We start from the raw sequence: 13,362 nt of genomic DNA, 5'->3' as shown, positions 1-13,362 counted from the left end.
TTGAGATTGCTGAACATGTGTTTGATAGAATGCTCAGGTGTTTGTTCTCAGATTCATTTGTAATATGCCTTTTGTTCTCTGTTTAAAAGAATTCAACTACAAGAAATTACGAAAAGGTTATGGTTTGATATATAGAGTTATTGTCGTCTTCAATCTAATAAGACCGTGCCAATTGCATGGTTTACTCCAAAAAAATTTTAATCAAATTTTTTTCTACAGAAAGCTGTGCTATTACCCCAGTCCACTAAAAATCACTACTCATGTTTTAGTTTTAAAGTTGTAATATCTATTGGACAATATAGTATTTTGTGTTTCAATGTATTAATATTGTTCTTTTTTTAAAACAACAAAAAAATTGTTATATTTGAATGATATCTTGAATAATCACTAAATATATATAGTATATTATTAATGTCAACTCTTATTCATAAGAATTTCATTTAATTATATATGTTATTCCAACTAAAATAAAATGAAATGAAGATTTGAAATAATATTTTAAACTACCATAAATAAATATTCAATATAAACTAAAATTAATAAATTTTTCTTTTTTAAAATCTAATTTTCAATAGTTTCCCGTGCATCGCACGGGTTAGCGACTAGTTGACTCAAATAAAGGTTGCCTCCATAAACCCTAAACCTTCAACAACCCTAAACGTTGCAGCCAACGTCTCCCTCTGCCTCCAAGAAAACATTTATCCATATTGGGTTGCCTCCATAAACCCTAAACCTTCAACAACCCTAAACATTGCAGCCAACGTCTCCCTCTGCCTCCAAGAATTACAGGAAAGCATTCGAAGACTATTACCAATTTTTTTTCCACTCCAACATCTAAGAAAACCACATTCGTTTTAATATCAAAGTCATCATCAAGTAATAGGAAGACACCTGAAGACCGGGACTGTCTGAGGAAATCAATGTCACCAATCCTTTCTCCACTTCACCATTCATTGCTGGCTTCCCCCCTCCAATAGCACCCTTACCATTTTGCAAAGCAGCACTTAAGTAGGTTGCAACAAGCACTGATGACGACACCTCATTTGCAGGCAATGAGGTATCATCAAGCAAATGATTGAAAACACTGAACAATACATGCTGTTGTAAGTAGATAGATAGAAGAAATTGAATATAGAAAAAACACAATCAAAGAGAGTGCAAAAGAATAAACAACTAGGAAGAAAGAAGAGGTTGAGAGAGAATTGGAGGCTAGAAGATCAGCCGAAAGAAAGGTATGTGTGTACCAAAATTATATCTTTACTATTGCATAGACCTTCAATTATATGACTTTTTGAACATGAAATTCTACATGTTTACCTTCACAGCTTCACAACACTAAATTGATGTCTGTAAAAGTAGATCACTAATTTAAAGTTGCCACAAGACAATATACATTTATTTAGAATTGCCAAAGACTAAGGTAGTGTTAACTGTATAGATGCATAATATGGATTATGAAAACATGTAGCATGGTAAGAGGGGTCTTGGCAATAATTTAGATTGAATTTAGTAGTAGTAACCAAAATTAGGCTACATTTAATTTTTGAAGCATTCATTGGTTTGTTGTAGTTCACCCTTCAATATTGTACAAATTAACATTCTCTTTGTTTGTGTTCGTGACTAATCTGACGTTAGAGACTTTTAATTTGAACTATTTTTCCTTTGTTATTTTCTGCTCTATATTTATTCTTCAAACATATTTATTCCTTTGTTATATTTTGCTCTATGGGTATTTATTGTAAAATATAGGTTAATGCACTTTTTTATTTAGTTAAAAATTTGTATTTTGTTATTGTGATTTTCATGTTTTGATACTTTTGTTGTAAGTGAATGGACAAGAGCTTGCATTGCGAGTGTCCTAGCCAACGTATTCAAATAATTTTTATTTCTTTGGTTACATCTTTCATAGTTTATGAATTATGTTTGTTTTAATTATTCGAATTAAAATCTTCTTAATTGGAGGCTTGGAGTGACTAAACTTATTGAGAATTTCTATTGAGACCTTGCATTGAAGATAAGAACATTGGCCTGATGCCTTTGTGACATTCAAGGTTTGGTCTTATCAAAATGAAAATTTTTCTAAGCAAGTTATGCTTTAGTTTCCCCACCTATCAACTAAAATCCAACTGAATTTAATTAAGTCTTTTACTATCTTTGATGTTACGGTGTGCTATCAATTAGGGATTTCATTGTACATTTTTTTTTTCTTTTTTTACAAAATTATTAATGTACCTTCAAGCAAATTAAATATATATGATTATTATTGAATTATCCCGTGCATCGCACGGGTTAGCGACTAGTTAAAGTATAAGTCCAATGTAAAAGTAGGCTATCTAATTAAATTTAAATATATGTGTGTAGAATTTAATAATTAAAAAAATAACAATGTTTCTATTGTACTGTTTAATGTGAGGTTTATTAATTAAATTTATGATTATGTTGAATTTAATTATTTTGAAGACGACAACATTTGTTATGTCATATTGTCTGATTCAATCATGTATTAAATTTTTTTTTTTCATGATGTAGTACACGTACATATTGTAAATTTGTAGTTTAGTGTTACTCATAATTAAAAAAGAGTAATGCTAGAATACAAACTTTTTTACAAAAAAAATTTACAAATTGTTGATATAGTGAGTAATTATTAGTAAATGAAAAAGCAATGTTAATAGTGGACTTAGGTAAAAACTAATATGAAATTGATCGCATCAACAGTTTGTAATTAAAAATGTTATAAAGTAGTTTGTGGCTGTAGCATTATTCATTGAAAAACTCTCTCTCTCTCTCTCTCCCTCTCAATTAATTTCAAGTTCAATAATTTATCTTTTCTATCTTTTTCCATTAAGTTGGGATGAGATTAGATTTGTAAGAACACCAATTTCACCTAGATTTATAGTTTTAGTTAATTAATCACTTTTCATAAAGAACACCAATTCACCAATTTCTAATAATGTCTAAAAGGCACAATCCATATCTCCACAAATATTTGGCCGGAATAACTTTGTATAGTAATACAATTCAAAGAAACACTCATAGTTCTCTCTCTCTCTCTCTCACACACACACACCAAAAAAAAGAAGAAGGAGAAGAAGAAGAAGAAGAGGAAAGGAAAAAAAAAAAGTTTCTTTTTGTGCCCCAAAGCATTCAATAAACAGAATTCAATAAAAACATAATTTAAAAATAGAGTCAGAGGAAGTTTCTTTGGATGGTTTAGGCATGGCAAGGAGGAATTAGAATTGCCACAATTATAAGAGTCATTTGGTCAAATAAAAAAAGAAGAAGAAGAGTCATTTGGTAGTGCTTCTTTGGCACTTAAAGCAATGTAAAGGGTCAAATGGAGTGTGAACCGATGATTTGAGAAGAAAGATGGCTCAAGTCACTATAGAATGGACAAATTTAATCAAGTTTACCACACCATGTACTTAAAATGTGCAACTGTGGAGTTGATTTAATGAAAAGGTTTTGCATGCATTGAATGCCAACACAAGTCATAGAAGTTGGATCAGGAAGCTATTTGTGTCATACAGATTTTATGAAATGCAATGTAGTTCATTATGAAATCCAATGTAAGAAAAAAAAAAAGAAAGGGAATTATCGAATGTGACAAAAGTACAATTATAAGTGATATTGACACTGCCCAATGTAATAAAGGAATTGTCAAATTTGAGACAAAAAAAAAAAAAAAAAGGATACCATTAAATGTGACAAAAGTAGCGTTAGATGTTGGTGCTGCCTAATGTGACAATGGAACCATCAAATGTGATAACAAAAATAAAGGAACCATCAAATGTGACAAAAGTACTGTCAAATATGATGTTGGTACTGCCAAATGTGACGTTGGTACTGCCAAATGCGATAATGGAACTGTCAAATGCGAGGAAAAACATAAGATGACAAAAGAACTGTCAAATGTGATGTTGGAATTGCACAATGTGAGAATGAAATCGTCAAATATGATAAAAAAAAAGGGGAACCACCAAATATGACAAAAGTACTGTCAAATTTGATGTTGAAACTGCATAATGTAAGGATGAAACCGTCAAATGTGAGAAAATAAAATAAGGGAACCACTGAATGTGACAAAAGAACTATCATATGTGATGTTAAAACTGTACAATGTGAAAATGGAACTTGATAATGCTCGAAAATTGGTAGGCTGAATGCTTCGGGATTCAACGGTGGTTGGATGACCTGAAAAAGAAGAAAGAAACTATTGAAGGTGATTGGGGTTAACCAGCTAAGGACTCTCCAACGGTTAATTCAGTTTTCTCATTAAAACTCAGGTATTGTAAGCATTTGAATAGTGAAAAACAGGTATTGTAAGTGTTTGAATAGTGAAAAAAGTACCTTGGGCTGATGGGGCTAGGTCCCTTTTATAGAGAGTTCTTGAGTGGGTCTACTTGTTAGGCTCCACTACCATCATGGGAGATTTGTGGACTTAGTGGGAAAGTTAAAGCAGATTTCAAAGAACTCACCCCCATGTCTTGGAATAGTGGAACGTCGTCCGATTACTTTGTATTTGTAGAAAATCCTCTGAAATTTGCTAAGTGTTGAATAGTCGTCCATGCCTTCTTGTGTCATGGACGACCAAATTACTTTGGATGATCATTGAACCCTTGGACAAAGCTTATTCATTTCTTGTGGTACTTTTTACTTGATTCCCTTTCTCATGAATCGACTTGGACGTGGTTTGGTCATGGACAACTACATGGACATATGGAGTGTGATTTCGCTCACCATCAGAATTGTTAAATGTGAGAAAAAAATAATAAGGGAACCACTGAATGTGACAAAAGAGCTCACATGTGATGTTGAAATTGTACAATGTGAGGATGGAACCATCAAATGTGAGAAAAAAGTAAGGGAACCACCAAATGTGACAAAAGAACTATCACATGTGATGTTGGAACTACAAAATATGAGGATAGAATTGTTAAATGTGAAGTTTTGATAACCTGGTATAGAAGGTTACTTACTAGTGGGTACCGTATCCCCTTTTTTTTAGGAGGGAGGGTACAATACAATTACCCTATATATATATTTTGTGTGTGTGTGTGTGTGTTTTTTTTCTCTAAATAGATAAGTATCTTTAGTAAAAACCTTCTTTATTTTGTAAATGCAAAGCTTTTATTTTGTTTTAGAGAATTAGAGATATGGATATTATATTTTTTATTTGGGAAAAATGCTCACACCCCCCCTAAACTTTAGAGTAGTGGCCAAAACAACCCCATCAACTTTTATATTGGCCAATTTACTCCTTAAACATTCCACAACTGCCAAATCAATAGATCAGTTAGTCTAACGTTAAAACACTAATGGAAGTGGCACGTGACACTCACGTGAACTCAAAAAAAAAAAAAAAAAAACACAGTCCCAATTTTTATTTATTTATTTTTTTGAGATAAAAAATAGAACAATCCCAAAAATTTGAACGTGATAGAAAGAAAAAAGATGAACAGACTGGTAGAGAGAGAGAGAGAGAGAGGCAGTAGAACTAGAGCCACTGCACCACGGCATGTCGGCGCCTAGTTCTTTATCCTTCCATTATCTCGCCGTTTGATATGGAACTTTGCCTCAAATCTTCTTCTAGATTATAAAGAAGCTTCTAATTATTTCCTTCATGGGCCAACAACATGTGAGTTAAGCTATAAAAGACCCCTAGCTGGGGTTTACAAAATAAATGTTGATAGGGTAACATTGAAAGATAGGAGGAAATCAAGTCTAGGAGTGATCATAAGAGATTCCAAGAGTGAAGTTGCAACTGGGCTATGCAAGTCACTCCCTGCAACTATATGGTTTTGGAGATTGAAGTTATGGTTGGGGAATCTAGAATCCTGCTAGTGAAGGAAATGGAACTTTAGCAAGTTATCTTCAAGTTAGATTCACTCTCAATTGTTCAAAACATTTTATCAAAGGAAGTTAGTGGGGAAATCGGCCATCTTGTCCAAGGAAATCTTAGTCTTCTAGATTTCTTCAATAGCTGGAAGATCATACACCTAAAAAGAGACTATAACAAGGTTACACATGAACTTGCTCATTTCGCTAGATGCAATGAGACTTGCAAGGTTTGGAAAGGAGTTTCTCCTCCAATGGTGAGACACCTCATCCACCTGAATTGCCTATAAAGTTGTAGCCTTTTCATATCTTTGTTGTACTTCAATTTCAGTTATATATACCAAGTTTCTCATAAATAAATAAAAATTGTGTCATACATGTTGTGGTTGTGCCCTCTCTCTCTCACATATAATGATTTATAGCTATTGTTAAAGTTCCGAACATTGCTCTGAGTAAAATTCTTATATTAAGAGTTTTAGAAATTTAAAAGATGTTTCATTATTTATTTTAATAATCTACCATAATTTTAGTGATTATGCCAAGTGGATGCCTTCTCATTTTTATCTTTTATAATTATTTTTTTTACCCTTTGTTTCTCTTTATTTCATATGGATCATAATGAATTCATTAAAAGTATCAACTTAGTTTGCTCAAAATGAAGCGTAAGGAATTTATTTATGTATTTTAAATTATTTTAATAATTTATCATGGATTTTTGTTATAATAAAAACTTTACTCTACACAATATACTTCGATATATAACTTAAAATAAATATTTTTCTTTTGTGTTACTATATATTTTAGTGTTCAATTTTAGTTATATTATTGAAATATTTGATTTTGTTTATATATAATTTTTTTGTGACCCATGTATCTCACAAGTATAATTTTTTTTCTTAAAACAAGTTAAGAGCAACTACATCAGAAGGTGCATAATTTCAGTCTATTTTGCAAGAAAAAACACACTTTTTCTATTTTATACACTCATTTTTACAAAACACCCACATTAGTTTATCTATTATACACTCTATTTTATATAAATAATATATTTTTATTCTACTTTCCCCTAACCCTCAAACTCTCTGCCTCTCTCTTTTCCCCAACCCACAAATTCATTCCTCAAAGTCTTTGCCTCTCTCTCATCCCTCAAAGTCTCTACATCTTTTTTTTTTTTTTTTGGACAGTTCGAAAGCTACAAGGAAGAGAGAAGATGATGATGAAGAAGAAGAAGATGAAGATGAAGATGAAGATGAAGATGAAGATGATTGAAACATAAGGAAATCATCGGCTCCACATGCATTCAGAGTAAAAAGAAGGGTTACGGATTTTAGAGAGATCTCCACCCCTCTTTTCTTCCTCTGAGTGTAGAACCTCATTAAAGTCTTTGCATCTCAAATCCCTCATCTCTCTCCTTAATTCTCAGATCCCTTAAGTCTCTGCCACCATTGGGTTTGTATTTGATTTTGATTTTGCGTTTGGGTTATGGGTTTTCAATGAATGGTTTAATTTTGAGTTGATTTTCTATGGATTTTGGGTTTCCGTTGTTTTAATGGGTTTTGGTGGTGGTGGTTGTTTTAACGGATGATGGTGGTAATGGTTGGGTGGTGATGGTTGGACGGTGAGGGGTGGATGGTGCTCTTCCAGGTTCTGTGAGACAGTGAGAGATGGTGGGTTCTGGGTTTTGTTTTAACGGATCTCCGCCGCCAGCAAGCTTCAATCTCCGTTGCAGCACCGATCCACAAGCATCAATCGGTGCATGTGTTTTTGTGCGTCTTTGTGTTGGTTTGTCTGTGTGGGTGTGTTTGTGTGTATCAGAGAAAGAAGAAGATGATGAGGGAGAGAAGAAGTCTGAGTTGGTTTTGCATATGGAGAAGAGAGAGAAAAAAGAGAGCGAAATGGGAAATTAATAAAATAATATGATACACAGCTACAGTAACCGTGTATATATGCATGGTTACTACAGCAAATGTGTAAATATGCATAATTTTAAAAGGACTAGTGTGGAAGATTTTTGGTGTAAAATGTGTAAAATTGGTTGTTTTTTGTATTTTGCAAATGCTTACGATGCTCTAACGAATGATTCAAACATTATGTGTAAAAAGAATTAGGCAGTGCCATGTCTCATAAGACTTTATATATATATATATATATAAGATATAAGACTCATGACATCATATTAAGGTAAATTTAGTTATTGAAGCTTAACTAAATTGAAATTATATCCCTAATAAAAATACAAATGCATCCAATAAACAAACCTAGCCAAAAACATTGGAAATGAATAGATAACAAATTTTAACAAAACAAAACCCTCATTATATCTTACATAATGAAATAATATATAATTTAAGGACAAAATTTAAATCTAACACGACTTAAAAGATCAAAATGCCTTTTGAATATTTCATTTTTAGACTAAATTGTAGACATGGCAAAACAGGTCAGAATTTTTTGACCTGACCCGAAAAATACCTGACCCGAACTTGATTTTTTTGACTCGAAGTAAAAACAGGTTGACCCGTGACTCGACCTGTGTTTTTTGTGGGTCAACCCGACCTGAACCCGAACCCGAACCATTTTTTTAATTTTTTTTTTTGGTAAAAAAATAGTGAAATTAAGACAATATTGGTTTAATTGTTTATTGTGAGTTTTAAGGAAACAATTGATACATTTACATAACTGCATGCAAATTAATTGAAAGATAAATGGTTGAGCATTCTGTAATGCGTAAAGATTTTTAGATATCAAATAGCAAAGTATATGCCAAGATAATTTGATTACAATAGAGTTAAAAACAGATTTAAAATTGTAGACATATGTGAGACACATTCACAAGTGTGAAAATAGTAAAGCCAAAGTATCAAATTAGCATAAATTATGAATGCTTAGACCTATTTTTTAACAATTTATGTTCAAAATAAACGGCGTTTCAAAATAAATTATGATATTTTCTTAGAGTTTTTGCTGCTTAACAATGATATGATCTTCATAAAAGAGACCATGTATAAATAAGTAAGCAATCAAACTTTAATGTATATCTCAAATTGAAATAGAGTGTCAACCACAATTAATAATAGATTATAAAATTAATTTTCGAAATTGTAACTTTCTTATATGTTTTTATTCTTTATCAAATGAGTTATCCAATAAGTCATTTGTAATTTTTTTTTTTTTGGAATGTTGATATTGTGTAAAAATAAAACTTGTGTATCTGTTTTACTTATCTTTGTGTTATTTTATTTTAGATAGCAATGTTAGGATTTATATAATTTTAAAATTATTGAATAAGTATTCATAAGGTTAACTGAGTTCATTCTTGATATAAGTGGTGAATTTAAAATAATGCATTTTACATCAAGTAATATGTTGCATAACTTTCCAAATGGCAAATACATATTGTTTTCTTTATAAAACTTTAAAAAAAAAAAAAAAAATTCATGTGTAAAATACGGGTCAACCGACCCGACCCGCAACCCGATTGACCCGAACCCCCCTTTTTTAACCCGCTTAAAACGACTTGTTTTGACCCGTGACCCGCAACCCGATTAACTTGACCTGACCCACCCGTTTTGCCATGTTTACTAAATTGTGAGTCTACACCCTTAAAAATTGGGATAATTTTGATTTTGATTCCTAAAATTTCGAAATTTAGATTCATACCATTAATGTTACGTATTGTTTGAAATTAAGTCATTCCATCAATGTGTTGTAGTGAGGTCTTTGAACACTATTAAAACTATGTTAAATATTATTTTGATTAATAGCATAACTTTAAGAATAATTTAGGAAAAAAGCATCAGGCAAAAGTTATTTTTATGTTGCATCTTTTTGGAACTCGAGTTTGTAAATAACTTTGGTCAGATGCTATTTAGCAAATTTTTCCAACATTGCCATGTTTTAGTGTTTATTGGAGTTTGACAAACTCGAGTTCCAAAAAGATGCTACTTAATTAAATAACTTTGGTCAGATGCTATTTAGCAAATTTTTCCAACATAGCCGTGTTTTAGTGTTTACTCCACAATCATGTTGTCACATCATTGCACTTATTTCTTTGTAATAAAACACTAACGCTCTTATCTTATCGGTTGTTAAGAAAATTAGTTTTTGTTAATTGTTAATTGTTTATATAAAGGGCTCATTCTATTTGGTTGGGTATTACTAATCATCAAATTCTATAATAAAAGATTGACTCTATTATAAGAAAAATGAAGTAGATTAGTTAAATTATCAATTGACCTTGGATATAAAAACTTAATTAATAGTTTTGCTTCTTAAAAACAAGAACAATATATTTTAAATAAAATATTACAGATGATTTTTTTTTGTTTAATGTTTAGAATTGAAAATGACTGTTTAAACTTGTCGCCTTAAGTCCCAAAATATCTCGAGTCAACCCTGGGTGCAACTTCTAGACTTTAGACTTACCTTTTTTGTGTTACGTTAACAGTAATTTTTTTAGTCTTGAAAAAGTGTAATAAAATCAAAATTGATTCACCAAAATACTGTAACACATAATCCTAATTTAAAGAAAAAAAGTTATAATTCTAAAATTAGTTTTTATTTATTTATTTTAAATTTATGAGTTATGAAGGTGTAGTACATAAGCCAAGGTTGCCCTCTAACCATTTTTTTTATGGCTGAAAAAAAGGAAAAAAAAGAAACCTATCCAAAAAAAAGATTAAAAAAAATGAAAAGACCTTTTATGTTTATAATATTTTCATAACAAATATTAAGTGGTAAATTGTTATTAATTTTTATTTGAATTTACAATTGAAATTGTTTTTTTACCCACCAATTGTACCCAATAACAACCTACAATATAATATTTGTTATAAAAATGTTGTGAAAACATTTATTTTAATAAAAGGGATTTTATTTTTTTCATAACAAAGCAGATTTTTATTTTTTTTTGAAAAGTTAAATTGGCTTTTTATTTTTATTTTTATTCCGTCTTGCCTTCGGTTTCTAGACCCGTAATAAAAAAAAAGCATAAATATTAATAAAGGTAATTTCTTCACCGACCGTTAGAATTAGAAATCAAAACGAAACCTAGTTGAGTTCCAATTCCCTTCCACAATTTTACAAACCCTCGTTGAAAGATTGTGAAAAATGTATGCAGGATTGTGGGAGAGAGGCCCGTTGCTGGGCAAAGGAGCATTTGGGTCTGTATTTCCTGCCAAACCCACATCCAAGTTTCGCTCTTTTCCTTCGTTGATGGCAGTGAAGTCAGCAGAGATTTCTGTTTCTGCTACACTTCAGAAGGAGAAACAGGTTTTTGACAATGTTCAGGGCTACCCTTTTGTCATTCACTGTTTTGGTGAAGACTCCACGGTTGAAGATAACGGTGACATGGTTTATAACCTGTTGCTTGAGTACGCTTCTGGTGGAAGCTTGAGAGATTTGATTCACAATTCTGGTGGGTGTGGTTTGCCTGAAAGTGATGTCAAACGCTACACCAAGTGTATTCTAAAAGGGCTTAATCATATTCATGGATGTGGGTATGTACACTGTGATATCAAGCCTGAGAATGTTCTGCTTGTGAATGTGAGTGCTAGTACTACTGATTCTGCTCATTTTGTGGCCAAGATTGCTGATCTTGGGTTGGCCAAGAGGTCATGGCAGAGGAAGAAAATGAGGATGGACTTGAGAGGTACTGCTTTGTATATGGCACCTGAGTGTTTGATTGAGTGTGTGCAAGAGCCTCCCTCCGATATTTGGGCTTTGGGTTGCGTTGTTTGTGAGATGTTGACTGGGAAATCTCCTTGGGATAGGGGAAAAGAGCTTAACAAACGGGATCTGTTCAACCTTATTGCTGACGAGCGCGAATTGCCTGAAATTCCAACTGGGGTTTCAAGTCAAGCCAAAGATTTCCTGAAAGCGTGCCTTGTAAAGAAATATATGTATAGGTTTACTGCTGAGATGTTGATGGATCACCCGTTTCTTGACGGACTTGGTGATGAAGAAATACTGGCTGTTACCTGTGTTTCTGGGACTGATGAGGCCGATTATGAGGTTTTTTGTTTCTCAGAAGATTATGAGTTAAGTTGTTCTTCTGGTGATTTGAGCTTGCTGCCTGATGATGGTATGGCGTTATGTTTTCCTCCTTCGCAATTTGATGATTTGGATGGGAGATCAGATGAAAATGTGTCTGTTTTAGGCCAGAAAAGGAAGAGGGTTACATGTTATGATGACCATATATGTGAGAGAGCATCACGTCAAACTTTGAAGTGCCCTGCTTCTACCATACCTGCTGTTGGAGCTTGACTGTATATTCCACCATACCTGCTGTTGGAGCTTAATTGTATATTCTTACAATATCTGATAGAGTATTCCTCATATACTATCTTAACTAGGCACTGAATTGTTCATTATTACAATTTTAGATAGAGTATTCCTTATATGATTAGTGTACAAGGCAGTAGGCACGCACAAAATTGTACTTATTCTTGGAAACATTTTCAAGTATATAATACAACCCAATTTTGCTATAACAAGGTTGTGCTTTTTCCTTACAATTTATTTTCTTGTTTCCCTTTCATTTTTTGTTGTTGTTTGACGGCTAAGAGTTGTGGTAGTTGACATACTTTGCTAGTTAAACCTCTTTTTTCGGAAAGCAACAATTCCAACCACTGCACATTGCATGTTCTGACTTGTAATTTCCTTGTATCAGCAGGGAATTTATCTCACAATGGAATTTGAAAGATGTCTTGTAATTTGTAAAAATAATGGGTATTTTTCTCTCTATTGCTTTAGTATTGGCAATTTGGATTTGGTGGATTTGTGTTCCAGGTATGATATCTATTTTGAATTTGTTTTCATCTATTTTTTGTTGAGTACTCCTATGAGTGGAGGATTTGTATGGAAATTTTCTTGAATGGCTTTTTCTCGTATGGCAGCAAGTACTCCTATGGCAATTTTCTGGTATGGCTTTTACAAAGAAAATTTTCAAAGGAGTACTTGCTTTTTAATGGATTTCTATCTTCTTTTCATCTGTTTTTTGTTGTGTACTATCCTGTCATATTTTTGCCATTTCTAGTCAAATGAGTACTGCTGAACTGGGTTTGGGTTTTGTTTGTATTTAATGTAAAAAAGTTGATTACTTGCTGCCAAAAATTTCATTTTTTGACTCCCTAATAGTTGAGATGGTTTACAAACTTAGCTAGTTATACCTAATTCAGGAAAGCACTAATTCAACTAACGCGCTTTGCATGCGCTGCTTTTTATGGATTTTCAAGTAAGATCTCTGTTGTGAGTTGCTATATTGGTAGATTAGAAGCTCCCACATATTAAAATAAAAAAGAAGGAAAGAAAGAAACTAGAGAGAGAGAGAGAGAGAGTTAGGAGGAACTGTTTTCTCATTCTTAATTCAGAATCCTATAAAATAGTTCTCTGTTTGTAGTTTGTACACTATTTGTTTGTTTTATAAATTTAGATTATTGGTTGCATATAAACTATATTTGAGGAGCATCTCATAGGCCTTCTGTGTCAATGCTGCAGTTGGCAATTTTCTTGTATCAGCAGAGG

The 13,362-nt window shown here is 32.3% G+C and overlaps 1 protein-coding gene across 1 annotated transcript; it reads left to right on the top strand.

Moving 5' to 3' along the window:
- Positions 1–10,947: 10,947 nt before the first annotated feature.
- LOC115985794 (mitogen-activated protein kinase kinase kinase 17-like) lies at positions 10,948–12,102 on the top strand. The gene has a single exon (XM_031108690.1). It carries the CDS (start codon positions 10,948–10,950, stop codon positions 12,100–12,102), a length of 1,155 nt encoding a protein of 384 aa, XP_030964550.1.
- The last annotated feature ends 1,260 nt before the right edge of the window (positions 12,103–13,362 follow it).

The sequence above is a fragment of the Quercus lobata genome, chromosome 4, assembly GCF_001633185.2.
Source record: "Quercus lobata isolate SW786 chromosome 4, ValleyOak3.0 Primary Assembly, whole genome shotgun sequence".
In the NCBI taxonomy this organism is placed as follows: Eukaryota; Viridiplantae; Streptophyta; class Magnoliopsida; order Fagales; family Fagaceae; genus Quercus; species Quercus lobata.
The sequence above is the reverse complement of the archived record's forward strand: the minus strand, read 5'-3'. Positions and strand labels throughout refer to the sequence as shown.